Source organism: Tinamus guttatus, unplaced genomic scaffold, assembly GCF_059628265.1.
Source record: "Tinamus guttatus ecotype Peru unplaced genomic scaffold, ASM5962826v1 Tinamus_guttatus_pri_ptg000480l, whole genome shotgun sequence".
NCBI lineage: Eukaryota > Metazoa > Chordata > Aves > Tinamiformes > Tinamidae > Tinamus > Tinamus guttatus.
This window is the reverse complement of record NW_028289014.1, coordinates 492,504-520,469: the sequence shown is the minus strand read 5'-3', so window position 1 is coordinate 520,469 and position 27,966 is coordinate 492,504. Positions and strand designations below refer to the sequence as shown.

At 43.9% G+C, this 27,966-nt stretch overlaps 2 protein-coding genes across 6 annotated transcripts; one reads left to right on the top strand and one right to left on the bottom strand.

Annotated features, from left to right (window-relative positions):
* The first annotated feature begins 48 nt into the window (after window positions 1–48).
* Window positions 49–11,784, top strand: LOC104572419 (transient receptor potential cation channel subfamily V member 2). 5 transcript variants are annotated; one of them, XM_088533093.1, is made up of 17 exons: window positions 49–399; window positions 619–781; window positions 2,069–2,366; window positions 2,991–3,124; window positions 3,455–3,607; window positions 3,887–4,027; window positions 4,486–4,784; window positions 5,217–5,393; window positions 5,855–6,013; window positions 6,135–6,230; window positions 6,717–6,787; window positions 7,493–7,658; window positions 8,166–8,232; window positions 8,328–8,635; window positions 9,044–9,162; window positions 9,821–9,915; window positions 10,668–11,784. In XM_088533093.1, exons 3-17 carry the CDS (start codon window positions 2,125–2,127, stop codon window positions 10,796–10,798), a joined length of 2,358 nt encoding a protein of 785 aa, XP_088389219.1. In that variant the 5' UTR covers window positions 49–399; window positions 619–781; window positions 2,069–2,124; the 3' UTR covers window positions 10,799–11,784. The 5 variants fall into 5 exon arrangements, with proteins under 5 accessions (XP_088389219.1, XP_010217880.2, XP_010217882.2 ...); XM_010219578.2 differs by lacking the exon at window positions 49–399 and having other exon boundaries at window positions 407–781; XM_010219580.2 differs by lacking the exon at window positions 49–399 and having other exon boundaries at window positions 407–781; window positions 10,625–10,783.
* Window positions 11,785–18,522: 6,738 nt separating this feature from the next.
* Window positions 18,523–21,159, bottom strand: HASPIN (histone H3 associated protein kinase). Its single transcript, XM_088533114.1, has 2 exons — window positions 20,766–21,159; window positions 18,523–20,666 (listed from the first exon to the last, which is right to left on the bottom strand). The coding sequence occupies exons 1-2, from the start codon at window positions 21,140–21,142 to the stop codon at window positions 18,656–18,658; spliced, it is 2,388 nt and encodes a 795-aa protein (XP_088389240.1). The 5' UTR covers window positions 21,143–21,159; the 3' UTR covers window positions 18,523–18,655.
* Window positions 21,160–27,966: the final 6,807 nt, after the last annotated feature.

Genomic DNA, 27,966 nt, shown 5'->3' with positions numbered 1-27,966 from the left:
GCACTCATTGGCTCTCAGTTTTACTGAGAAATCCATCTAGTCATTTCCTGTGTAAACCCTTCTTCACTTCACTTTGCAAAAACCCATACTGTTGCGTGAATAACGACCAGTGGTTATTCCTTCTCACAGGCACCCTGGATTCGTTCATGGACCACCACCAAGGAGTTCCGTATCGTGACGTTCATAGGAAGTGCTGATATCAATATGGTTGTCTCTGCAGAAGAAGAGGGCTCTCGCTCATGGATATAAACAATTTGGGGACTTCAGGAAGTGCTTTCGTGCTTATTAAGGGTTGCTGCTGTTTGATTTTGTTTCTACTGAGAAATTATTTAACCTCTGGAGGATCGGTTGGGACTCCCTGTCAGATCAGTTCTTGGGTGGAGCTTGCAGCAACTCAGGGTAAGTGCTGGGCTCTTCCTCTTTTGACAGCAGGGCTTTTCTTGTGTTGTGCTACTCAAAATGGCTTGGTGAAGTACTAGTAGGAGGCAGGGAAGGTCCTGGATAGAGAAGTAAAAATTCAGCTGATAAAAAGGGCTGTTTTTTTAGGGAGGTACAAAGTGGATGCACGCACTATAAGGTCCTTTTTTTAAGGACCATTTTGTTCTTGTTTTTAAACAGACTGTCTGTACTAACTGGCAATAAATTACAGCCTTGAGTGCTGAGGAGAGATGGAAACTGCAGCTGAGAAATGACTTTGTGGAAAAGAAACCAGAAAAGCACAAGCAAACTATTACGGAAATACAAATAGCCCTCTCTTTGTAGAGGCTCAACAAATGTACCAGTAAGTGTTTTGGGGACTTAATGGGGGATTATGGGGTGTATTCTTGTGTATGCAGAGGGATGTTTGTTGTTAGACTGCAGACTAACCGATATGGCTGAATTACAACAATGTTTCTTGAAATCGGCCTTCAGATTTTTTTGCAGTAAGCTGTATAAAGATATTTTGTAACAATTTTCTGCCTAGAACTAATAATGCTTCCCTGCATCCTGATCTCAGCCAGAGTGCTTATACTCTGTCCATTTACCTCAGGGCTGGTACTGGTTCTGGAGTCTAACCCTAATCCCACAAAGGGAGATTTCTCATCAGAAAAAGTCTGTTAACCATTTTGAGGGTGTGTGTGCTAGTAAGGAGTTGTTTTAACGGAAGCTCTGGTTTAGCTTGGTAACCACGATGTTTCTTTGCCACCTCCTAAACTAAACTGTGTGTGAATCTTCAGTCATGTCCTGACTACAGATAATTTACCCTCGCGGTGGATCTAAGATGTCACTAGACATACACGATGAGATGTCTAAGAGGGGTAAAAATGGAGGGTAGGACATGTTAGATGAGGCAAGCGGGCTGAGTTCTCTGTTGAATACCTGGACTCTATACAGCAGATCTGGATCCAGCTTTGCTCCTAAGGTTGCTGTGCTGTGTCGAGCTGTGAGTGTCCGCACGGCAGCTGTGCTGTGAATATGTCCATGCTGACATGGATAGCAGTAACTGGCAGCACCCAGCCCTGGGGAGATCTTACATCCCTCCCATTTTGCCCCAGGATGAAAGCAAAAACATGCAGAAGGAATACAATTTGTGCATGTGTTTTCCTTATAGAAATACTGTCCTTTTACAAGCATAAGACAAACAAAATTAGCACTCCGTTGCAACAAAGGCCTGCAGTTAATCTTATCTTTTTGGCCACTTGGTGACTAGCCTGTGTTGGCTGCACTGAGACAAGGACAGTGGTCGTAGTCTCTTAAAGATCCACTTTCTTTGCCTTTTATGTAAGGAACCTGTGCTGCTGCCAACAGGTGAGGTCATCTCACAAAGGGTGTTTGAATGTTCTGCAGACAAGTCGCCTGTATTCCATGAGCTGCTTTTGAACATCTTCTCCATAGGGACCCTATTTAAGGCCTTGATCCTTCATTTCAGGCCACCCAGTCGTGCAGAGTTTTACTGAATCTCTTCCTTTAGGGACCTGTAATCACCTCTGGGAAATTTGGACCTGGGCATGTGCCTTTGTTTATGTGCAGCACTGTACACATTCTGTGTGTGTGAACAAATTGCATTAATTCTCCTGTTCCTTTGCAGGATTAGTGACCTGGTGGGTGCATCTGTGGTGATCTGCAAGACTATTCCTATTAGAAATGGCCAGCTTCACAAATGGGCAGCCGGGCCCAGGACAGAGAAACAGGTTCATGGGACTGCTAGAAACAGATGACAGTATCCCAGAAGATAAACCTGCGTCTAGTAAAAAGGAAGAAAGGGTAGGGCTACATGGAAAGAAAGGAGAGCTACGGCCCTTGGAGACACCTTATCAAAAGGAGAGCACTGACTATGCTCCTAGAGTCAAAGTTAACTTGAACTTTCGCCCAGGACTTGTCTGCAAGTAAGTAACTGTTGACAGTTTCACAAGGGTGGGGTCCCTGCTCATCCCTGGGGAATATGGTGCCATAAACTTTATTAGAACCTAAACTAAAAGTAGAAGGGCATCTGATGGAAGGTAATTAGAATCAGAAAAGGGGACTGTTAGCCCTTCCTGTCTGCACCTGGCAGGTATGTGTGTGTTGTGTTACATTTTGCATATATCTGAACTAGCACCAAATAAGCCAAACTGGGCACCAGAGCAGCTTAATATGGAGCCCCATACTGACCTGCTGTTGCCAGGAAAGGATGTAAATAGTTCATGGAGCAGTTCATGGCATGTGATGGGGCTGATCCTGGTCCTGGAGCTATCTTGGGCTTCTCTTTCTTTGTGTTCTGGATATATTCCAGGATTGCACATTGGGCTGGATCTGGGAAAAGCTCCAGCTGATGGAAACTGCAGCCACTTGAGAGAATTCTGGGAAATAGCTGTCTTTATTTTTCCTTTGACTCAAAAATAAAATAGTTGTTTTTCTGTCAAACTGCTCTCCCTCCCTCCCCTTTTCTCATGCTAGCCTACTAGAACTTATTGCATGTCCTTGTCTTCCTCACTCCAGATTTTTTTTAACACTTTTTATTTCTTCTCTAGCCAAAAGGACCCCAATCGCTTTGATAGAGACAGGCTCTTCAGCGCAATCTTAAGGGGCAGCCCTGAGGCACTGGATGGATTGCTTGAATACTTAAGGAGGACCTCCAAATTTCTCACCAATTCTGAATACACAGGTAGACTGCTTCTCAGTAATCCCTAACCTGATTTAGCAGAGTCAGGTTTTGTGAGCACAGGACTGGGCTCTTGATCCTTCACTTTCTCTAGCCTATGCTTTTATTTTCCTACTATCTATCTGAGGATGGAGGATACCAATAAATGTTTCATCAAGCTTTTTCCTCTGATACAGACTAAAAATCTGTAAAAATCTAAATATAGAGAAAGACCTTTTAAATAATTATGGTATTTGGTCCTAGAATGACAGCTGAGTTCTGGGTACAGTGGATTAGGTAATACAGATGTGTACAAGGACATGTGCAACCCATTCGATGCTCTTTTTCTACTAGATGCAAAGACTGGGAAGACCTGCTTAATGAAAGCCCTGCTGAACTTAAAGAATGGGAGGAATGACACAATCCCAGTTCTGCTGGAAATAGACCAAAAGACAGAGAATCCCAGGCCACTTGTCAATGTTGCATGCTCTGATCCTTACTACAGAGGTAAGGCTTCTGTGTCAGACAGATGTGCAGATATGAGGAAAAGGAGATAAATGAGAGCTCAGGCTGCACTGCAGTCCCAGGGTTCTGGTGCTGTTACAGTAACAGTCTGCTTGCCTTTTAATTGCAATTTCTGATTCTGGCACTGAGTCCTCTTCAACCTTGAGTTTAGGATTGCTGTGCAGAGCATACAGAAATTGCTGAAGCTGTGTGCCTTGCTCAAGGCCTTTACCTGTTCCCTCTGACACTGCATCTACATGGTGAGTTTTTCCTGTTCCCTAGGCCAGACTGCACTCCATATTGCCATAGAGAAGAGGAACTTGGAGATAGTGAAACTTCTAGTAGAGAATGGAGCTGATGTCCATGCCAGAGCCCATGGTGAATTCTTTGGGAAGAAGAAAGACGGAATTTGCTTTTATTTTGGTGAGTCAGTGTGAAATGCATTCTTTGGTGGTGGCATTTTTATTGTGTGTGCAGTCACTAGTCCTAGCTGGGTTTGCCTCTCTGTACATGGGCTGCCATCTCCTCTGTTGTGTTATAATCGAGGATTTCTTGACTTGTTTGAATGGCAAGATCCTTCCTCAGGCTAAGGTAAGCACTTGCTATCACACTTGGCTTTATATATTGAGTTCCATCAAAGGAATTTCAGACAAAGACATTGAAACACATGGTTGATGCTGCCAAATAAGGAGCCAGGGGGAAAAGTTTCAGCTGTCCCCAGAAACAGGGAGAAAACACTTTCTGAATCTAGAGGCAGTAAGAATGAACTTGTTTTGTGTTCTGGTGGTGAAACTAGGTTAAATATATTTTCTGAAATTGCCTTCCTTTGTTTTTTCTGCATCCCCCTACCTTGTTTCCCCTCCAAATGCTGTTCTTCTCAGGTGAACTGCCCCTCTCCTTGGCTGCTTGTACCAACCAATTTGAGATGGTGGAATATCTTCTAAACAATCCCCACCAAAAAGCCAGGATCCAGGAGCAGGATACCCAGGGCAACACAGTGCTCCATGCTCTGGTGATGATTGCAGATGATACGGAGGACAACACCAAGTTTGTGAGCACAATATATGTTGAGATCTTGAAGGCAGGTGTGAAGGTGGACCCAACATGCAAACTGGAGGATATAGTGAATTATGATGGATTAAATCCTCTGCAGCTTGCTGCCAAGACAGGCAAAGTGGAGGTAAAGACAACTGAAGGGAATGTTTGGGGGGACTGCAGCATGCATACTCAGCATAGCAGCAGGGTTGGATGTAGCAGCATCTTGCTTCCAGCCCATAGCAATGCTGTGGACAGTGGCAGTACCTAAAAGACATCAAGGAGGCTTCCTCTAGGCTACTCCTGTTAGGGCACCCTACCATAACTGACCATTGCTGTTCTCTCCCAGCCAAGAGAACTAGTCTGGTCTGAAATGGGTGTTACTCCTTGAAGAGCTGCTGCAAAGTTTAGTTAGGTTGTCAGGTGTTTGGATATGTAGTCTGTAGTTTGGATATGTCACAGTCTGTAATGTGGAAAGCAGGGTGTTCTGCACTTGAAGGCAATTTGGGTGTGCTTGGGTCATTTCATGCCTTCATTGCATATTGAATCTTCTGGTGTGCATCCGCTTTCTCTGCAGATCTTCAGACACATCATCCAAAGAGAGATCAAAGATCCAGAGTACAGGCACCTATCACGTAAATTCACCGAATGGACCTATGGACCTATCCATGTGTCTCTCTATGACTTGTCCTCTCTTGACAGCTTTGAGGAAAACTCAGTGCTGGAGATTCTGGCCTACAGTAGCGACACACCAGTGAGTCCTTTTACAGGAGGCAAAGATAACAGTGCTTTCTTCTTGCCTTTTTTGTTTTCAGTGTTGCTGTAAGTTATGCGAATCATTTCTAGTTAATGTGTTATTTCAGGTGATTGTCTTTATGGGAAAGAAATGCATGATGACATGTGCATTTCTGCATTTTTTTATTACCAACTGCCTAGTATACCTCTGATAAGCTGTAATAAGAGAAATTTTAGATCCTTTATTTGCCTGAAGCCTTGGTTTGTCTAAATACCTTGATGGAGTCAATAAAATGCAAGTTCCTATAGGATAGTTGATCTTCTGCATACTGAAAGTGAGAGAGAATAAGACTGTGTGTGCCCAAATTGCAGCCACTGCTCTCCAGCTCTGAAAAAGACAATCCTTGATCATCCTGCATTCATATTGATCCATGGACACATTTTTATTTAGTGGATATTTTATTTTATTTTTTCATGCAGAATCGGTACAAGATGGTAGTTTTGGAGCCACTGAATAAACTGCTTCAGCACAAATGGGAAACTTTTGCTTCTAAGAGATTCTACTTCAGTTTTATTTCATACTTGTCATTCATGATAATCTTTACAGCCATTGCCTACTATCAGCCTTTGCGAGTAAAGGTAGGACCTTTATTTTTTTAAACAAGAAAGACCTGAATGGATAGAGCTGAAGTTTTAAATGGCTTAGGATGGCATTCATGACTGCTTCTGTCCGTCTTCAGTGTTTTGCTTTTATTTGCAGCCTTCATTTCCAGTGGAGTTCACAGCTGGAGGCTTCCTGTGGGTCTCTGGACTGATCATTATCTTGCTAGGAGGCATTTATCTAATATTCGCTCAGGTATGAGGATGTCTTGCCTAGCTCCACTGTAGCAAACTGGCACTGGAATTATCCTGATGTCAGGATGTGTGCAAGTGTGGATAAAAGGGGAATCTTGCTCTGAAGCATTTGGTGTCAGTGGGATCTAGCACTGATAAGGGTGGCGCAAGCCAGGGTGGGGAAGGTGAAGCATAGGGGCACAACAATAAGCAATTAGGAGATACTCTTTTAATCTATGGTAGTAAAACACATCTGTAGCATTTAATCTCTTAACAGTGATATATGGCAGTGCCGTGATTCAGGCCTTATCTATTCTTTGTCCATTTTAAAGCATGGGCTTGTTTTCATCTTTGAAGGGTAATCAGCTGAAATTTGGGGTCTTTGGAATAAAAGCGGGAGAAGGAACCAGTGAACTTCTCTGCTGTGCAATATGTTATGCCAGGCAGGATTCAGTATTTAGCATGCCCTATTGTAACAAACAGCTACCATTAATTTTTCTCTAATTAGAGTCTGTATCTGCGAAGGAGACGCCAATCTCTGAAGACTATGTGCTCTGACAGCTGCATTGAGATCTTGATGTATGTCTCTAGAGTTTTTTTGGGCAATGAAAGCACAGGTGAAAATGGTTTTGTGCTGTGGGCAGCTAACTTTCCATAACATTACGAGAGAGATGGTGAGCAGGAAAGACTTATTCTCTGCCACTCTCTCCTCTTTCTATCCCCTCCCTGCTTGCTGCCCTCATGTCATATCTTGTCATAACCCTTTGTTGTGATGGACAGTGCTGGGTAGGGGTCTGTCTCTGGGTTTTTGTATTATCTGACACAGTGGAGGCCTGATCTCTTTATATAATAAAAAGTTATGTTTGTATTAAAAAGAGTTCAAGCATTTAATCTGTACCCTGTGGCTTTGATTTGGTCTAAGAGAAAATAACTTCAAGTTTTCTGGGGAGAAGTGTTTATAGATGCATGTGTGTGCTTGTATGCGTGCATGTATTCATAAGGGCTATGATTCTTTTCCATTTTATATCAGTTACATGAGCTGCATAAACAGTTAAAGGTTTCCATAGTGTGAGATTAACCAGTTTATAACAAACCTGCAATAACTTGTGGCTTTGGTTAGAACAGGATTTGCTTATATAAACTGGGTGCCTGATTAACTGTTGCTTTATTTGCTCCATATAGCTTGTAGCCTGGTAAAATGTGCTTGCTTCTCCTTCTAAAATAGCAAAGATTTGCAAATGGGACTTTCTGTCGGGGTAAGTCACTATTTCTGCTTCTTGGCAGTTTCATCCAGGCATTCTCATTGCTGTTGTCAGCAGTGCTGTATGGTGCAAGTTCAGAAAACTACATAGCAGTGATGGTTTTCTCCCTTCTTCTGGGATGGATGAACACACTGTATTACACTCGGGGCTTCCAGCGCACTGGGATTTACAGTGTCATGATACAGAAGGTGAGTACTCAGAAACAACCTTGTGTGAAAAGCTTGTGAGGAACTGTTAAATGTCCTGCAGTTACTTTTCTTTCTCAGGGACCATTAAAACCATAAATGAAGTAGATGTATTGACTTAGGGAGTTGGAGAAGGAGACTAGATCAATGTCTTCAAGGAGGCACAGTTGAGGCAGAACACTGATTTGTTGTCTGTAGAGACAAAATAGCTGTCAGTATTGGAACAATCTGGAAACAGCCAAACATGGAATTTATATGTTTCCAAGGACCAATTCAAATGTTTTGGTGGTGTTCTCAAACACCGTTTTGTGGTGTTCCAAAAACCGTTACTTATCTGAGGAAGTAATTTAGTATTTACTACTGTTTCCTTAAGCTGGATAAAAACAGTTCTTAACTTGCTTTCAATATTGGTGTTGTTATTGGCCTTGTTTTATGATGGGTGTGAAAGCAGGAGATCATACTGGTGATTCCTTGTGAGATAAGGACACTGCTTCCTGCTTTGTGTTTCAGACTATCCTGAGAGATCTGCTGCGTTTCCTCTTGGTTTATGTGATCTTCCTCTTTGGCTTTGCTGCTGGTAAGGACTTATTTAGCCTCATGGTTATAAGCAGGAACTAGGGCTGCAAGAAATAGATTTTTCTGAGAATGATTCACAGTCTGTTTTTCTCATAGCTCTGGTTACTCTCATGGGGGAGGCTCCTGCTGTCTCCCATAACAAGTCCGTTGTTCACCTGGAGGATGTTGGGAACCACGCAATGTACGGCGGGCTCTTTAGCGTCTCTTTGGAGCTCTTCAAGATCACCATTGGGATGGGCGACCTAGAGTTCCAGGAGCACGCCAGATTCAAATACTTTGTGATGCTTCTGCTGCTTCTCTTTGTGATCCTCACTTACATTCTTTTGCTCAACATGCTGATTGCACTCATGAGTGAGACTGTCACAGATATTTCTGGTGATAGCAAAAGTGTCTGGAAGCTGCAGGTGAGAGGCTGTGCTGCTCAGCAGTCATGTCATGACCCATGTGCCAACTGATTTCCATAATATCAGAGATGAGAATGCATGTTTGTGATAAACCTCAGCTGTAATTTTTTTATAGATTTACCCTTCTGGGGAGTAAGCATAATGTTTTTAGGGGTATTTAAAACTCATGCTGTTTGTGTGTGGCAAGCCTACCAGCCTGTAGATCTATGTACATAAATGACTTGAGATAATTTTCTGTCTGTTACTATTAAGTTAAGGAGTACTTTGGGGTTGAGTTACAAAGTGATTTTTCCAAGTCAAGATAGTTTCTGGATAGGAAAGATTTAATTGAAAGGAAGGGCTGGGTTCTGCATGTCCTGGGTGTGTATATATATATTTTTTTCTCCTGATATGGACTTCTACTTTCAGAGAGCTATTGCTATTCTAGAAATAGAAAAGGCCTGGCTGTGGCGCCAAGGGGGAAAGAGGAGATCTGGCTGCTTCCTTTCAGTGGGCCTCAATAAGAAAGATGAAAGATGGTGTTTCAGGTAAGACAGATATTCCATTATCCCTTGCACACCATCTTAGTAATGGCTTCCCTGCAAAATGTTTTGTTGTTGCTATGCTGGAAGTTTTAGAGCTAGCTGAGTCCCCCAGCATTGCCACCAAGACGTGGCCTGTGCAACCCAGCCAGGCTGGCTGCACCGTTGCTTTCTCTGCGGCTGCCAGCAGAGCTGGGGCGAGAGCAGGGCAGGCTGCTGTGCCCAAGCTCAGTAACGTGCAGGGAGCACAACACGAGGGGGCTCCACTCCTCCTCTCGTATTCAGGACAGCAAATTAACCTTTCTTCATCTGGCAAAAGGTACTGCAGGCAGCTCTCCAGTAACTCCAGAGTTAGGAGATGTGTAGTCCCATGGAGCATGTATTCAGAGTAGAATCTAGGAGGTTCCTTTTCTATTAAATGTGTTCTCTGGAAGGAACTGGGGTATTTAAACATTTTAGATCTGCAGACAACATACTGTGGGAAGAAATATTTACATCACAGAGCTTAAACTACAAAAGATCTTTACGCAAAAGTTCTCCAAGTGGTGTTGTTAAACCAAACTATTAGCACTGTGCTGTCAGGAGGAACTTGGATCAGAGAGTGAGGTCTGGACTGAAATGCTGCAATCCATGCATCAGTTTCTGCTGTGTTTGGTCTCTCCAGAGTAGAGGAATTTAAATGGACAAATTGGGCAAAGGAGGTGGGAGTTCTTAAGGAAGAGCCTGGTAACACCAGCAATTCAGAAATAAATCCAGAAGGTAAGACAGACCATGAAAAAAGTCTCCAGTACTCTTTTGACCTCCTGCTTAGTGGGTACTTTTTGCAAGATATTATGTCTTTGAATGGAAACATAAATTTTAGGCCAGAAATTGCTTCCACACAGAACCCCTTGTGACCTGAACAAAGAATCAGAATAGGTCTATACCTGACTGGAGTTTAACTAATGGAGTCAAATAGGTGCCATTCCTATTTCTTTGTAATGAAAATATGCAGGAAATGCTGCTGAGAAAATCCAGGGCTGTTATTCCCTTTGACTCAGACTTGTAGCCCAAATGCATCATGCTTTTGCAGGAAAGGTTAAAAAAAAAAAAAAAAAAGCTTATTTGAATGTGTTAAAAATCACAGGGTATTTAAAGCACAAATCTGGCCATTAACACTGTGTTTTTTTGTCAACTTCTATGTTAGATAATTTTATTTGCTTCTCTCTCTATGCCAGGGAAGCAGCTCTGTGTGGAAAACTGATATTCCTAGTATATTTCTAATATCTCATAGAAAAAATTTGTTCATTTTAGCAGAGCTTGGGCAGAAACTTCATCAAAATTAAACATAGACTCCTGCCCTTGCATTATAGTTTTTCTCCCAGGTGCCAGCTTTCTAGGAGTCAGGAGGTTTTATTTAAATACTATCTGATGTATGTTGGCTTTTTCCTAAATCTACATCCTTCTAAAAGCTGGATCCCTTTGTTAGCTTCGTGCTGACAAAGGGCTGCTGTTTTTGTCTCCCGCTATAGAGACAGCATCATGGAAATGGCTACCACAGAAACAACTGAGATCAGCTGTTCCAGAGGAGCAGTCACTATTGCAGTCCCAGCTATCAGCAACTGAGATGATGCCTCTAGAGGGACAAGCCAGAAATCTTTAGCAGGATTTCTGGATTGCAGCCTTGCACCCATCTGCAAAGGAGTCCTTCCTATAATGGCTGGAAAAAATGAAGGCATTATCAGTATTAATATGCATTTCATCAAAGACTGGTTCAGCCTGTGGCTTTAAATATTTTCATGCACTTTATTTCCTCTGAAGAAATGGTTTTTACTCAACTTGCTCTGCCTGACACTAATTACAATGTCTAAAATGTGCAAGAATGAGAGCAAAATCATAGGAGCTGCAGAGGTGGCCTTTGGTCAGGGACATCAGTTCTTTGTGAGCTATGTAGAAATAATTCTGTTTGCCATGAAGAAGCAGAGGATTGCGTGACCTAAGAACAGGCTGTGATCCTCATGTCACAGGAGGGTGCACTGAAGTGCTTTGGAATAAGAATGTCATAGAAGCATTAAATATTGCTAAGTATGGAGACAGCTTCTGTGTAAAACATTAACATGAGATGTATGGACAAATGTTCAGGCTTCAGTCATCAAGAGCCACATAAGTCTTTGTCTCAGTACCTGCAGTGCTGTGTGTTTAGACTGTACCAGAATTCCCATTTTACAGGCAGGCAGTGGAAACATTTGCACAATGTGTATGTTTTCTTAACAGCACAAAAGTGATGCTGATTTCTTGAAATTGTTAATCAACAAGGCAAATTTCTGAAACATCTGTCTCTCACTTGTCTCTGAAGATGATAGTGGAATTCTCCTTGCATGGCTTCTGAAAGATTTGCCAAAACGTGCAACGTGGTTAACATTTCCTCTCCGTCTTAGTCGACTTATCTTACCTGAAATAGCTACAAGGACTTCATTGTTCTTTGTAATGTGCACAGTGCCTTAGGATGGGAAACATGCTTTTAGTTCTCTGGAAAAAAAAGAGAAAAAAAGAGTTGTCACACTTTGAACCCGTGCTTAAAAACAAGGCTTGAAGTATTGCTGTAAACTATCAGTATAACAAGTTTACTTACTTGAAAGTGCTCGTCCTTGGATTTATTTTAAGACTTCAGTATCTCAAAAAGAAGAGATGATGTGACCAGTGGTGATGAAAAAGCATTATCAAACTGCTGATTGCATTTGATGCAGCAGTGTGCCAACCTTACTGCCATGCTGCTTGACTGTTGTTTTTCATGACCTCATGTCTGTGTATGCAGCCACAGCAAGCTGTAAGAGCCTAGCCCTGGTTTTAGATGCATCTTGATAGTGAGAATGGTTAGTGATAGCCCTGTAAAAGCCACAGGCTAAAAACTTTGGCAGCACCTTGTCTTCAGTAAGATAAACTCTGCAAACCTAGATCTTTGTGTCTAGCCTGAGCAGGTGAAATGAGACCCATCTTTTGGAGACAACCATTTTAATTTTATGGCTTAGTACTTTCACATGACGGACAACAAATGCATTGCTGTTAAAATTTGTTTCCTGCCCTGATCTTTCCAACAGTTTTTTTCCCTGTGTTGGACGCTGGCCTCTGCAGCTTCACTGCGTTGGGTTTATGAGCTGTAACTGAGTTCTCTCACTCCAGCTTCTGCTGTTTTCTTGCTTCGTGAAACCTCCAGCTGCTTTTTCCATCTAGGGTTTTCTCCCAAGTGTTACCAGGATTTGGCAAGGTGCTCAGTATGCACAAAAGGATTGGCAGATACACGGTGATGGGATGTTGTGCTTGATGTTTTGCTGTGGTAGGGATACTCAAGATTCTCAAGAATGCAGAATCAAATCTACCATCCCCGCCTGGAGTCTTAATAAACTACAAAAGAGCAATTACACTTATTGGTAATGTCTTTGATAGGTGTGGGCTCTGACAGCTTGCTTTCAAGGTAACTCGCTGCTTCGGATGTTTTTTAAACCCACTGCTGTTTAAATGACTTCCTTAAGCTTGAAGTGTTCGTTTTTATTTTGATCTGCGTCAAAAAACACTCCCAATAGTCCGGACCCTGCCATTCCTTGTGCTTCATAATCATGCCCCCAAAAAAGGCAGTCCAAGCCCTCTGCTGTCTGTCACCCTTCATTTGTGAGCTTCAGACAAGGACAAGCAGAGGCAATTACCATCTGGCCAGGTTGGTCAGGAGGTTTGGTTTCACAGTGCCTATGCTGTTCTACGGGTCTTTGTGCTCATGGTAAAAAAAAAAAAAAAAAAGAGTTTTGAGGAATTAACATCTCTTTGCAGCGGGATCCTTCCCATAAAGCTGAGATGAGTCAGTACTCTTGAGAAGATTAACATCAGTAAAACATTGTGGGAAAACCTTCCAACTTTCTATATCTTTAACTGCTGACAAGGCTTGTCTGTGGTTTCAGCATCTGAGTCGCTTCCCACTTTGGTGATGCTATAAGCAGGAAGGCTGTCTGGGCTTGGCTTTGTGGGCTTTCTGCAGTTCCCTGCTAGAGGAAAGACTGGCGAGCTGGCAGGAGTTGAGGGTCTGCTATCAACAGATGGTATGTTGGTAAACGGCTGATGGTTTCAGTCATTTACACAGGCCCTCTCATCTAACTCACCCTAAGCTGCAAGCTTCACAACTGAGGGGTAGGGCAGGGAAATGGAACTGAGATCATGTTGTCTCCAAACTCCTCCTCCTCTATTTGATCACATTTTTACCTAATGATTACTCCTTGTGACCACTATACCAGACTCTAGCTGTCTCCTGTTCAAAGTGATCTCACTGATCATCTGCATGGTTAAAAAAACAGGCTTCATGCCTAGTTTCTGGGGTTCCAAACTCAGCATGAGGCCTTTTTCTCTGAGGAATCAGGCTTGTTCTTATCCTTCTTGGAGCGCTTTGCACATTTAATTTTATTGCTTTGTTTCTCCCACCCTTTTTTTTTTTTCTTCTTTCAAAGCTTGCTCTGAGGAAAGCATGGAGAGGTTTGTCTGTGCCTCAGTCGATCCGTGCTCTCTTCATCTCTTGTGACCCCACTTGCACCTCAGCATACTTTCCGTTGTATCCCTTTGTAGCTAGCAAAGGGAGTCATTGAAATGTGACAAGCAAAAAGGCTTGGACAAAGAACAGATGCTTCATAGAAGTCTACAAGAGCTGCAAGGAGCTGTCTCTGAAGCGATGCAGCTGGCAGACTTCTCAGCTGGACTGTTCCTGCAGCTAGCAATGAGTTTCGTGGTAGCCGTGGATCAGTTTTATTTTTTCCATCTTTTCAAGAAATGGTATTTCTTGGTCTGGGACTTATGAGTAAATAAAATTTAAAACACGCTGTTTTTTAAAGAAAACTGTTCCACTTTGCCATCTCACATCTGATTCAGCAGCACAAGTATAAGGGGTACCAGACAGGGCCAGCACCAGAAGGGTGCAACTGCGTCAGGATTGGTGTCCAGCTAGTATTAAAATTTGAGAGCAGAGAATATTTAACTTTCTCTTTTGGATTAATCTTTCTCAGTCTAGATACCTGAAATGGGGGGTACTACAGCCTTTATGGAGCATGAGGATCTTTGATGACTGTCTAATGTTAAATACCTTAGACCTTAGCAGCCCTTGGGAGAAAGGAGATGGAGGTAGCCAGAAAGCATTAGGGTGGCTCTTCTAGTACTACATTATTTTCTGAGAGTGCTCGGAAAGTTTGCATGCTCAGGGCAAAGAGAATCCCTGGTCCAAACTGGTCTGATGGAATTTTGTTCTATGAACTGGCAACCAAGAGAGCCGTTTTCCTGAATGAGTCTAAAGAGGAATTAATAATAATAATAATAATAATAATAATACAGTTACCTAGGTGAACAGTTTTACCTTTCTGTGAGATCAAATGATGACCTGACTGCAGTTCCACTGTTTGTCTGCATTCAGTGCACAATGTGCAAGCAGTCAGTATTAATCCGATGAAGACTGTCTCCTGCAGAATATTGCTGTATTTCTGGTATTTTCTCTAACAGAGAAAGATTCAGACACAAAGTCTTATTAGCTGCTTCTTGTTGTGAGGATAGTTCTTTTTTCACTTATGAGTTATGATGCCTTGGGATATTCTGTTAACACATGCCATGTGGTTGCATTGTGTGCAAACACTTGCAATGAAGGGCATTTTTGAGAGCTGATAAGGATAAATTTCTCCTGTAGTGAGTGTTTGGAGAACAGATAGCTTGTGATTCAATACTGTTCTTGGCTTGATGACAAATAAAGCTTTGCTTATTCACCCTGGTGCTTCATAGTCTCTTGAATCCTCTATCTTCTGACTGCTCTTTCCTAATCAGCGTTTTCATGAGAGGTTCTAGAATGAAATCCATAGGCCAGAACAGCTTGATATGCTGTGAATTCTTGTGTCTCACTGAAAGATGCAGATCTCTGTTAAAAGTTAGTAGACTCTTCTCTTCATACATAGAGTATGGTACTGACAACACACATTATTCTTGCTCCTTGTATTGAGTGCACCAGGATTCAGCATGCCAGTGGCAAACGCAGGATATGCAGCCTTGGATGTGGCTGGAGCTCCACAGCATGAAAAGGAAGGTGTTGGTGTGTCAGGAAGGTCATTTAAAGCAGACTCTGCAAGAACAGGTACCGTTCTTCTCTCCAACGGGGGCAGTTGGGCAAAGGGGCTGACAAAACACCATGCTCAGGGGGGCCTCGTGGGTTCCAGGCATCCAGTTTGCTCAAGCAGCAGCCAGTTTCTTGCCTCCAGACTTTTCTTTTTGAAACAAAAGTAAAGCTGCTAGGATCCTTGCTGAGTAAGGAGTATGTGATGTACCTAGTCCTTGCATGTAGTAATTGTTTGAATAAATTCATTAGCTTTATTATTGCCTTGAAACCTGGAAAGGACGGGCAGTCCCCATTGATTCTCCTGTATGCATTTTCTCAGTTCAGAACTTTTCTTGCCTTTTTCATGTGAGATTTGCTGAAGGTCTGAGCTTCTGGGACAAGTCTTTCAGTGGAGGAAAATCATCGAAGTCCTTCAACAGGATGATAGAGGTTATTGGCTCCTATTCCACCATGTTTTTCCACGTTTTTCCTTCTACTGGGAAGGCATTTAGCTAATTGGATTGTACTATATTTGTGTTCTGTTCCTATGGCCTGTGAAAAAAAGAGGCTTTCAGCTATGGCATTCTCCTTTTTCTTCTGTCAAATTGTTGAATAATGATGTGGTACTGTTACACTGGTTACAGGATCCCTCCCTGAGGATGGCTGTATTCTGTAATAAATAATAGGGAAATTATATGCCTATAAATAAGTAGATAAGTAATGTTTCATTTAAAAAAAATGCCTTACTTGTGTGCAAAGACATTAAGTCTACAAAGCTAGATATACAGAATTCCAGTGTAAGAGCTTCTTGTCTTTTTCTGGAGGACAGGTTGGATTGTGTTTTGGCTCTGAACTCTGCCCGCTTGATGTGAACTGTGATGAGGTGACAGATCATCATCTTGTTGAAGCTCCGTTTTATCACATCCAAGGGGAAGAAGGAAGGGTTTACGTCTATTGCTTGGAGACAGAGGTAAAAACACTGGTAGCGTAAACACTGCATGTTGGGGATTTTCCAACCATGCCTAAGTAGTGACAAATAAAACATTCCTCTGTGTGCTCTCGCTGAATGTGCTCTCCCTGTATGGTAGAGGATTGCAGGATGAAGCCAGCAGCCCCGTCTTAGCCCTTAGAGTAGGAAAGACAAATAAGAAATAAAATCCTTCTGTACCCAGAGGCACAATGATATCTCAGTGTGATTAAATTATATCTGTTGCCTGTACATAAGCAGTTTGTTGGTGCTGACTTTGCTCTGGCAAGCAATGTTCTTCAGTTTTTTCAACAAATGTGTGCTAGGCAGCTGCTGCACCATTGCTTCCAGGGCGTTCCACAAAAGAAAATGCTTTGCAGGCCCAGCTGCTAACTCCAATATACAAGGTGTGCAAGGTGTATTTTAGTTGGGTTGTTCTGAATGATCTGCACACACTTCAACAGCAGAGCAGGGGAAACCCTCTTTGTTGCATTCCTAAAATTTACTCGGGGAGCTTACTGGCAGCAAAAAAGTTTGGCATCTGTTCGAAGCCAAATAACGTGCACCCTCTTGTGGCTTCTTTCTAGAAGGCAGACCAGAAGATGGGAGGGTTTCCAGCACTGCGAGACTAGCTAGGTTCAACTCAATCTCCTGTTAATTTAATAACAGAGTGCTTTAGTGTTTGCTTGCTGAGAGGTGTCCAGAGATACTGCTTCCATATGAGAATTTTCGTGATCTCAGTGAGGAGGATCAAGCTTTTCTTTTGGGAATAAGCTGTACTTTTTGGACTGCTTAATGTCTTGTTTAGAGCATTGCTCTTCTCCTTTAAGCATTATCAGTGTGCAGTTAAGCCTTTTTTTTCTTCTTATACTGCCCTTGCTGCAAATGGGATTCCTTAAGGGGTGTTTTTCAGACTGGTTCATTTACCTTGGAAGGACACTTGGAGGTGACCTCTCTTTTTGCAAGGTTTGGCGTTACTGTGGCCAGCACTGGAGACATCAACAGGGATAGATATGAGGATATTGCAGTTGGAGCTCCCCTTGAAGATCATCTTTCAAACAGTTCCTCTTTTGGCAGTACTTGCCTCTTTAATGATAAAGAGGGGATCAAAAGCTCTTTTTCCCCAAGTATGTATTGTGTGTGAATTGCCTTCAGCACACTGTGCAAAGGAAAAGCTTGTGTTTTTGTAGCAACGAGCTAGGAGGAAGGAAATACATTTCATTCGCAATGATGGGTAATATACTCAGCAGATGATTTATGTGATTCCACAATTCTCTGCAGCAGAGCTGCTCCTTAATCCTAGTTGTCCACTTGCCTGCTTAGGCAAGGGAGCCGAGTTCAAGTGGGCAGGGGTTGTTTAGGGGAAAACAAAGCAAAAGATGGTCTAACCTGGAAAAAGTTTACTTCAAGAGATCTTCACAGATATTCAGAGACTGCTCTAGGTACACATAAATGCATAGATTAGATAGTATTCCAGTTTTAACAAATCTTATAATGCACACCTTTATTACTGAAAGTTAATGCATTCAGTGACCCAAATACATTAAGTAATAATTTGACATTCACTTAGTTTGATTTACCTTTGTCTACAGACCTGTTTCTTTAATGTACATGAATGTTAGTCAAAGATTTGTTGAAAACAAAGAATTCCAATTTAATGTAAGTAGAGATTCAAGTTCAGATAATCTGATCCATGTTTAATCAGGACTAAAGAGTACTTGTCTTGTGCATTTCCCCTGTAGATAAATGGAGAAAATCACTTTAAAGCTACCATCCAGTTACAGATTTGGGTTTCTATTCATGAATGTGAAAAAATACAACAGGAACACAGGTACTTTTTTTTTTTTCATGATCTGATACCATTTAGCTGGTCTTTACAGGGGAATGTTATAGATTAGACTATTTCTAAAGCTGTATTACACAAACTTTAGATACTTAGATCTTGTAGCACCATTCCATGCACATGTTTTGTCAAACTGAGTTCATTTAAAAAAATGAGTCATAGAGGTTTCCCCCCTATTTTCTATCCTCGACTGGGATAACACTATTTACTACTTTTGTCCTCAGTGGTCAGAGTTTTGTTTTTTTTTTTTTTTTTTAAAAAAAGTAAGAAAGACAATATAATAATGAAAGAGAACTCATTTTAATATACTAAAACTCAAAAGATAAAAAAGTTTAATTCAAAGCATAAGCTAAGCCCAAAGAAATCACCCCTTGCAAAGTCATGTCTATTCTCCTTTTCCCTCGGCCCTCAAAAAAGTACATCTCTAAGCATACTAAGTAGAAACTTTTTTGACCTTTTTAAAACACATCCTATACACATTGATAACCCATGGACATAATGACATTTCTTCATTGCATCAACATTTAAAAAGATGGTACATAAGGAACAGCAAGGGCACGTCACCATTAGTAACTCCATCTGCAGAAACACTGCAGTCCCTTAATCACTGAAACAAGCTGCTATTATGCAGAACTTCACTTGCAGAACCAAAAGTTAGTACTTCCTTACGGAATTTAAGGAGCTGCTGCTTTATTTTTCTCATGGCAGAAGTTGTTTCCTTTTTCTTGTAGGTCACTTGTGAAAGAAGTTTATCTGACAAGTAATGTAGCCAGAGGACATTGCTGTGTGGCTGATAGTCAGTCCAGTTGTTGGAGTTCTCCATTTTCATTTGCCTATAGATATCAAACTGGTAGTCCCCTGTGCCTTGGAACAGTTCTTCATCAGTGGAAAGGTCACAAAATACAGTTAATCCATCTTTCTCTAGCCGAGACAAGGTGTAATCTATGATGTTGACCTGGATACCTGCTGTGGGGATCGTGCAGACAGCCCCGTTCAGCACATAACTAAGCTCCTTTATATCTGTTCTCTTTACCAGCACGTTCCCCCAGTGCAAGTCTCTGTGCTCAAAGTGCAATTCCTGTTCTGCCACAGCCAGGGAAGCAGTGACCTGCTGCAAAATGCTTTTTGCCGACGTCACTGAACTTAACTTCTTTCTCATATTCTCCAAATCACTGCCTCCAAATTCAAATTCCAGAACCATGAAGAGCTGCTCATCCCCAAAAAGGTCTGGCCGATCATTTTCTGATCCTATTACATTGTGGTATTTGTCCCAGGCTTCCAGGAGGTGCTTAGGATAGGCCCCTTGAACACAGTGCACAGAATACAAGCTAATGAACCCTACAGTCCTGTTCAGAGACTCTTCAGACAGAAGACTGAGTTCCCTTGAAATTATTATCTCAGGTAAAATCTCTGCAAAACTCTTTTGAGCTTCACCATTTACTCTCTCGCTCCCCTCAATGGGAATTATTTTTAAGGCCACAGGTCCTCTCTCACTGTGAGTCCGGAAGACTTCCCCAAACACCCCTTCCCCAATTTTCTGGCATTGTTTCAGCTTATCTAATGGAATGCATTCCTCAAAAGAGATAGGCCCCTCCTGCTGGCATTCCCCATACACCTTCTCCGCATCTGTAAGCATCAGCTCCATGACAGAACAGGAGTTCCTAGGAGCGAGCAGGGCTATGGAAGAAGCAGACCGACTATAGCACTGAGCCCTATGAGGAGATGGGGTTGCTTGGGGGCCTGAACGCTGGGATTTCATCAAAGGGGTACAAAGGATGCTGTTGCAGAAACTCTCTTCTGTTGCAACTTTCTTTTTCTTATGGAAGGACAACGATGATCGAACCCTGCCCCAGCAATGGGAGTTATTGAGGAAAGAACAGTTATTGTCTCTTAGATCTGCAGACATCTCCAGAGCGTTGTTCTTCATTCCTCTCAGCCTCCTCTGCGGTCTGAAAAAGGAGTTATTGGCCTGCTGCTGCCTCTTGTTTTTGAGCCGGACCGGGCGCAGCCGCGTCTGCCGGCCCCAGCGGCTGGAGCTGAAGCCGCTGATGCAGGCTTTCCTGCACGTGCTTCCCTCTCCAGCAAGGACCTTGCTGCCTTTATATTCCTTCCCCATGCCTCCTTGCAGGCCTAAAGGCGAACCTGGCTGTGGGTAGGACTGTCCATCCTGCTGCACCCCTGCCACCTGAGTCACTTCTCGAGGGTCCAGGAGCACCACGGGAGTGAGCTGGTCTTCCCTGCAGCTCGAGCGTCCTTTCCTTGAGCCTCTGCTCCGCTCATCGCAGGCTCCTTCGGAGCTGGTGCCACCGCTCGCTGCAGGATGCTGCGGTTTCACTGTCCCCTGTGCTGCACTGGCTCCCTGCAAGGGCAAAGAAGCTTGGGACAGGCGCTGTCCCCGTGCTGACGATCTCAGCACCCTGTCACAGGACGGCCCATCCCCGTCCTCCCTGGCGCTGTCACTCGCTGGTGACGGTTGCTCCCAGGCTGCCGGGGAGGCTTCGAGCAGGGCCAGGCCGCTGCCGCAGGACGGGGTGGCCGCGCGGCCGCCGCGCACGGGGGCCAAGCGGGGCGGCTCCGCGGCGCCCTCCCCATTCGGCGGCGAGAAGAGCTCGAGGCTGGCGGCGCCGGCGCTCAGCAGCAGCACGGAGCTGAGCTCCGCCAGGCCGCGCGGCGCGGCGCGGGGCGGCCGCTGCGGGGTGCTGCAGAGCAGCGGCCTCCGCGCGGCCTCCGGCGAGACCCGCCGGCGGCGGCGGCGGCGAGGGGGGCGCCGGGGCAGCGGCGAGGGCGAGGGCGACGTGAGCTCCTCGGCGGGCGGCGGCCGGTTCTCCTTGTCGGCCGCGCCGCGGCGGCGGCTCCGCAGCCGCCAGGGCCGCGCGGGATGCTCGGCCGGCGGCTCCGGGCGGCGCTTGCCGTGCAGCGAGAAGTCGGGGTCGCCCGACTCATCGGATCGGGCGCTGGAGGCGGCCGAGGTGGAGCTGAAGAGGCGCTTGCGGTCGCGCGGCGGCGAGATCCAGCGCTCGGGCTGCGGCAGCGGGCGGAGGTAGCCGCCGCGCCGCGAGTAGGTGCGCAGCAGGCGCGGCCGCACCGCCATGGCCGCCGCGCGCCCCGCGCCGCTTCAAACGGGGCCTCGCGAGAGCTGCGGCGCGCGCGAGAGCAGCGCCCGCCCCGCCCCTCCCAGCAGCCGTTAACGGTCGCTCTCTGAGGGTAACGGTTCCCTCCTCACCGCGAGGGGTGCCACAGCCGTGACCGTTCCCTTCCAACCTCTCCTTTCCGACTGCACCCGTCAGTCTTAGGTTTCTCACACTTCCCTCTTTTGCCTGTGGGGGCCCTGCGCTGTGGGGCAATCCAGTTACCTCCTTGTTTAATTTGCATCGGCTGCTGGTGGAAAAGGGGCTGCCTTGGCAGCTGGACTCCCTGGGATAGATTCTGCTTTAATGCAGATATACTAGGGAAAATCAGCCTGGAGCCTGGGAGGTTTGTTTATTGGATTGCACTCATGATTGTTGTGATGCTGAGTGGTTGTTAAATTGATTTTAATACTGAATAGCTTCTGAATAGATTGAAATGGATAGCAGATTTTTATATTCTGCTATTGCTAATGAAAATAGCTTTTTGTGCGTATGTGTATATGTATCTATCTATGTGACTATATATACTTACACAAAGATTTGTGTATTTTAATGCAGCATAAAATTTGCTGATGCATCTAATTCTTGGAACCATAAGTGCACATGGTGGTGAGGGTATGTAAGGTTTTTGTACCTTATCTCATTTTTGCCTTTCCATTTTGAGATGTTTCCAAATCCTGATTTGGTCACAAATAAAAATATGTTTCATGGATCTCATTACCAAGTCAGATAGACTCCTCTTGCATCTTAAATAGTTGCCCGAACTGTGATGACTAGCAAACCTGTTCCAAATTAGCTCGTGTTTGAATTAAGAGCAGAGCCTTTTACTACTGCCCCCTGATGGCAGTGAAACCAAGTAGAGTGAATTGTGAGTAGTTCTGGGTTGTCAGCTGCAGATTATCAGTAATTGCAGCTTGCAGGGAGCAGGGTGCCTAGCAGCACCATGTGGCACTGTGTGGTTTTAGCCAGTGCTAGCTATTTTCTTTCCTGAGCAGGGAAATGATCTCTGAAAAAATAAACCCCTCTCCATTCTCCATGTTTTTTAAAAAAGAACAAGTATTTTCATTTTGTAATGTTCCTCTCTTTGATTTTCTCTGTCCTTGATTGTGTAGTTGTTTTATTTTGGTTGTACCTGGCTCACAAACCTGATGTGTTTAAACACCTGTAGAGTAACTGGGGACTTTCATTCAGACATACAGAAACCACAACAGTTCCCTGTCTCTCATGGCTTAATTGATATTGCCCGAAGTTAACTAAAGTTAGCGAGTGCATTGTGACCTGCATCAAAGTTTCCATGCAAAATTCCTGTTTAGCACCTGGCTGTACAGCTATTAATACATTTTCTTTAAGGCAGTAACCTTTATGATGCATTCTACAGGTGGTGCAACCATGGGTATGTCTTAGCTTTAAATTTGACTGAAGAAGAGACAGAAGTTGCTGCATGCACTGACTTGCCTACTTAGGGGAAAAGTAAGAGCAACTAAAGCAGAAAAGCTGTAGCCAGTTTCTTGGTTACTTTCCTAAAAGAAGGAATGTTATTTGTAGAAGTCTGTGCTAAGACTAAGGAGTTGCAAGGAGGATTTTCTCAAGGCTGTATAAGCCCAGCTCCTTCTGTCAGTCTTGTTATACTCTCTCTTTTCTAGTTTCTTCTCTGAATTAAATATCTGTGATTACTTGGATCCTCTTTGATGTCCCTTGTGGCTCTCAAGGAGGTCAGGTCCTGCAGTGTCATTTTCCTTTTTGGATTTTTTTTTTCTTAAATGCATTATAGGATTCAATGACTTGTAATTTCTGATGGGTGCCATCTGATCATTTAATTCTTCACAAATGCTATGGTGGATGCCAAACACATTTGCAGTAATTGGATGGCACTTAAGAGAATAGTCAGAACTGCCAAGATTTTCAATGATCCATACCACAGCTGATTTTTTTTTAATGTTGCTTCCATGAAAGCCAAGCTTTCTCTGCTTCTAAATTTACTTCCAATCAGCATTTCAAATCAAATCTTCTGTACAAAAGCCTCGTCAACATTTATGGCCTTGCTTTATGGCTCTGACTCCACTGCACTCTGACAGTGGCAATTATGTGCCACCTCCCTAAATGACATGGGATTTGCAAATCCATATTCAGAGCCTTTAAATACTTGACTTCAGCCAGGGTCCCATGTTATCAGCCTGTTTGTGATCCAGGTGCCAAGGAAAGGTGACTTTCAATGCTGCTAGTGAGCCCAAGAGGGCAAGAACAGATGCTTTTTTTTTTTTTTTTTTCTTTACCCCTCAATGGGCGCTATCCCCACCTACCCCATCACTGCAGCCTTTGGAAGTCTGAGTTCACACCTGGCTCCAGATCATTCCTGTTTTAGATATTAGCTTCTTCCAGGCAAGCTTGGCCAGAATTATGGCTATTTTTTTGTTGTGAGTTGGCCAAAGAGTGGGAAATTAGGTGGTGGGTGGTGACTGAATGAGAAATGATATAGCTGAGATAGGCTGTTAATTGTATCCCTGAAGAGGAGGACAGAATTTGGTTTGCGTTGGTTTTTTAATCAGGAGTGGATAAGAGCTGCTTATGTCTTTCCTCTATGCTGTGCAGATTCCCAGGCCTTGGGTTGTAGCTCCCTTGGCACGTTCAGAAGCAGACCCGCTTGTGCATTGAACTGGGGGCATGTGTGCGGGTGACCTGCGGATTAGCAAGAGTAAGTAAAGTGGATCTCTGCCTTACAGGGAAGCTTATCTGGAAAAGCCCTTCTTTGCTGAGTGCTGGTTGCTGATGCTAGAGCAGCACATCAGAACAATGAAGTGCTCTGCCAGCCTGGAGAGCCTACTGGGGAAGTTTTATTTGGAGGCTAATGAGATTATAACTCCAAAGAGAAATTTCCTGTCTCTTATTATAACGGGATAAACGAGCCAGAATGAGCTGTGGGGCTGCAAGCAGGTTGCTCCTAATGCTGCCAGCTTGCCTAAAATGGCTCTAGCATCTCCATACTCCCCTGTGCTCCAGAGCTCAGAGCGTTTTTCTCTGGGCATGCTTGGGACACACAAACCTCTTGAATATGGTAACATGTGACTGGCTCGGGACACCAGCAGCCTCCACAGCTAAGGCAAGCTTATGTGCAAAGCAGATCAATTAAGGATTTTGCTAATGAAACCTTTTCCTTTGTGGGCCAGCCCTGTGTCCTGTGCAGGTGACCGGAGTTACACTTGGTAATTTCAGGGGAGGAAAGAGCAGAAGCCTCAGTCTGCGGTTTCTACACGTTGCATGATGAAATTTGTCTTTGGCAGAGGGGAATCAAGGTGTCTCCTCAGTTCTCGTAGTAAGGCAGGAACCACTAGTGGAGCTGTCAAGACGGGATCCGTTCTGCATTCCTCCAGGCCAGGATTGAGGAATATTGGCAAGGAAGCATTAATGTGCTAATGGAGGTGATCTGTCAAGCATTGTCAAGAGTGGATCTTTGCCTTTTAAGTCATTAGTTAATGACTTAATGTGAACACACATTTTATTAAAAATGTTTGGCTTTCAGGCCTTTGATTTAACATTTCCCTCTTATTCCCTACTGATGCTTTTATTGGCAGACTTCTGAAAGCGAAAACATTGCAATACAGCACTACATAAAGCTGTTGTTCCATCTCTTATTGCACTCATTTTCCCAATGATGTTTTTATGTGCATTTGTATTCCACTTCTCTCATCTGACTTAGTGCCAAGTCTCTCACAAAACAGGGCATGATGGCTCAATTTCATTAAATGTGCTGGATTTTTCTTCCCTCTCTTTTGTACTTTTCCTCAAACACTTTCAATTCATGGGCTGTGGGAGAGGAGTGGGTAAAGCTCTGGCTAGTGATGACAGCAAGACCCTCCTGAATGTCCTGCACGCTGTGAAGGAGATTCAAGACCTGGGATAGCAACCTGGTGTTTATTCAAATGATAGAGCCATGGTGAAAGCTGAGAGCTGTTGGACTGAGTCATATTTTTGGAGTGTCTCTCCTCATTCTGTAATAAATGAGCATTTCTGCTGTAAGGCAGCAAGGGAGCAATGCAGAAAGGTATGCCTGAAAATTGCTCTTCTGGTGGTGGTGAGCTGAACCAAAAAGAAAGCATATTCAGGAACTTGGGTACACTTTCGTTTCTCACTCCTACAGACAAATTTGGATGCTTCTGTGGATAACAACAGAAAAATTATTTCCATGGATTGCCTTTCTAGAAGCCTCTGGGATTAAGGGTTTGTTATTAATCCGCACATCCTGGTCTGGCTGATTTCATCTTTTCCAACTAAACCCATCATCACTGGAAAGCGATGTGTGCAATGTGCGTGTATGTTGTTCTGTGGTCTAAGTGCAACTTCCTCTATCCCATCTGTTAACTCATCAGCTTGTTTTTTTCATTAGATATTGACCTAAAAGTATGATGCTTTGAGGAAGGAGAGGAGAAAAAAAATGGATAGCTGACCACTGCCCTTTGCGCTGGTTACTTCCTTGCCAGGATAGTTTTATCTCCTACTTACATCCTGTGCTTCTTGCCTTCTTTCTATTTCAGTAGCTGGTCTGGCGCCTGTCTGTAAAGGATTGTGTGTCTGCATTGCTCAGGCATTTGCTGCAGGACCGTTTCCAGGCCTTTAATGTCTTAGTATTTTCTACATCAGCTCTTGTGCCTTTAACTGACAGTAGAGGGTTGAGTGGGGATCACTGAGGGAACTAACACCTGGGAGGATGATCATTTGGAACCAGGAATGAACAAGACAGGTGTCTAAGATGCTGTCACTTGTGGAGCTTCTTTGTCCTGGACAGAGTTGTCCGCTGCTGTTTTGGAAAATGTCTCTTTTGGGTAACATTATGCAATGCTGTTGGGCTGAACATGTCCTAAAATGTCCTAAAACGCTGTGAAGAGCCAGATGTGATCTGGCTGTGTTTAGAATGCCACTGTGTAGAGAAAGGATCTGAAGTTTCATTTCCACAGTTTCCTTTCTACAAATCCTCTACTGGACCATAACTGGACTGAGTTCAAGTCCAAGGCAGCTTAATACTAGAGATCTACTGACAGATGGAGAGAGACAAAGATGGGTAGCAGTCTGGGCAGACAAGGGCTGTCTATCCTGTGGCTACATGTGAATACTGAGAGGTAATTATTGTGAGCAGTATGAGGAGTTTTTTGTAGGTATAATGTGTTGGGAATGAAAAAAAGGTATGAAGAGTTTCAGTACTGAAGGAGAAATCCTGCCTGTGAGAATTTCCAGACTGAGTAAATAGCCTTCATGGGAAAGGAACAGAACTGTTTTTTTTTCCATGGGAAATTCAAAATGCTGCACTCAAGAAAAGAGATATGTTGCAGAAAGAGATCCAGCCTCATAGTCCCTAGGGAAAGACTAAATAAAACTTTTTTTTTTTGGCTTTAACTGATTATTAAGTTTTGTTAGGTTATTTACTTGCCCTACCTTATACCCACATGAATGAAATTGCTTATGTTTGAATAACCCATGGGCACCTTAAGAAACTCGCCAGGGAATCTTTCTTTCCAGACAATAAAGAATGAGGTTGTAAAAAGTGGAAGGTGATGAGTTCCTGCAAGAACACACTGGCAGCACTGTGGTCAGCATGAATCTTGCATGTGTAGGTCAACATTGAGGATATTTGGGCATACATTTGATAGAAATGAAAGGATTTTATTTAAAAACTGTTATTGCAACTATGCTTTTACTTGGTGCGTTTAAAAAACAAGAAAAGTATCAGTTCTACTTTTTTTTTTTTTTTTTTTTTAATTAGTCTTCAAACCTCGCTGACATCCGCAGGTCAACTTTTAACAGGAACACTTCCCATGTTAAGGAAGACTTTTTTCTAACCCAAGTTGTTCATCACATTAATTACCCTGGAAAACAATTGCAGAAACTCACAGCAGACCTAGGTCTGTGTCATTAAGCAAAACCAGGCCAGGGAGCAACACGCTTTTTAGAATAGTTCCTTGAGCAATTCCAGCAGGGCAGGGGAGCCGATGGTGTTCCTGTGGGACCAGGCCCTTGATCGTAGGCAACATTTGGCTCTCATCCAGCAGCTTGTGCTTGCAAAAATTTCTCTCCTAGGAGCAAACTGAGTGGGGAAAACTTTGGTGACTCCTTTAGGATGCTGCTGTCGGCCCAGCTGAGCAGCCCTGGGGCTGGGCAGGTCTCTGCTCCCAGCACCACACTGCTTGCTGCTGGGGTCTGGGCAGTGGCTGGTGAAGACAGTCTGGGCCAGCAGTTCATACTTGCTCATTTTGGTCAAATTGACCATTAAGGTCTACTTGATCTGCACTGGCGTGTGCTTTCATAGAGGATGTTACTTTCTCTTGTTATTAAATGTGGAAGTTTCTATTTGTGCTTAAGGCACAAATAGAGGAGCTATAACACGGTCACTAGTGCTTAGGCATCTAGGTGAGGAGGGGTGGATTCCAAGGGCTAATACTGCTGGAGGAAGGGGCGGTTTTAAGTCTTGGACTTTACAGTTGCTTGGGTAAGAAAGAGGCTCTAGGGGGAGCTTGGGAGCAGAAAAAAATCTTGTGAGATTGGCAGTATCAGATAAAGACAGGCTGCCGTGTGGGATGTGCAGATAGAGAAAAGAGGCTCAGGGAGGGTGGGAGAAGATCAGCCCTCTGCCTGCTCTGCGGCTCACAAGCTGCAGAGCTTGTGAGCTGGGTCGGGGTTAACGCCAAGCTAGAGGGACCAGGGTGGCTTCTCACGTGTCAGCCCCTCAGACGGCAGTGGGGTGGCAGCATGGCCAGGTGGGTGCCAGAGCGGGGGTCCTGGGACCCTCTTGAGGCTTCTC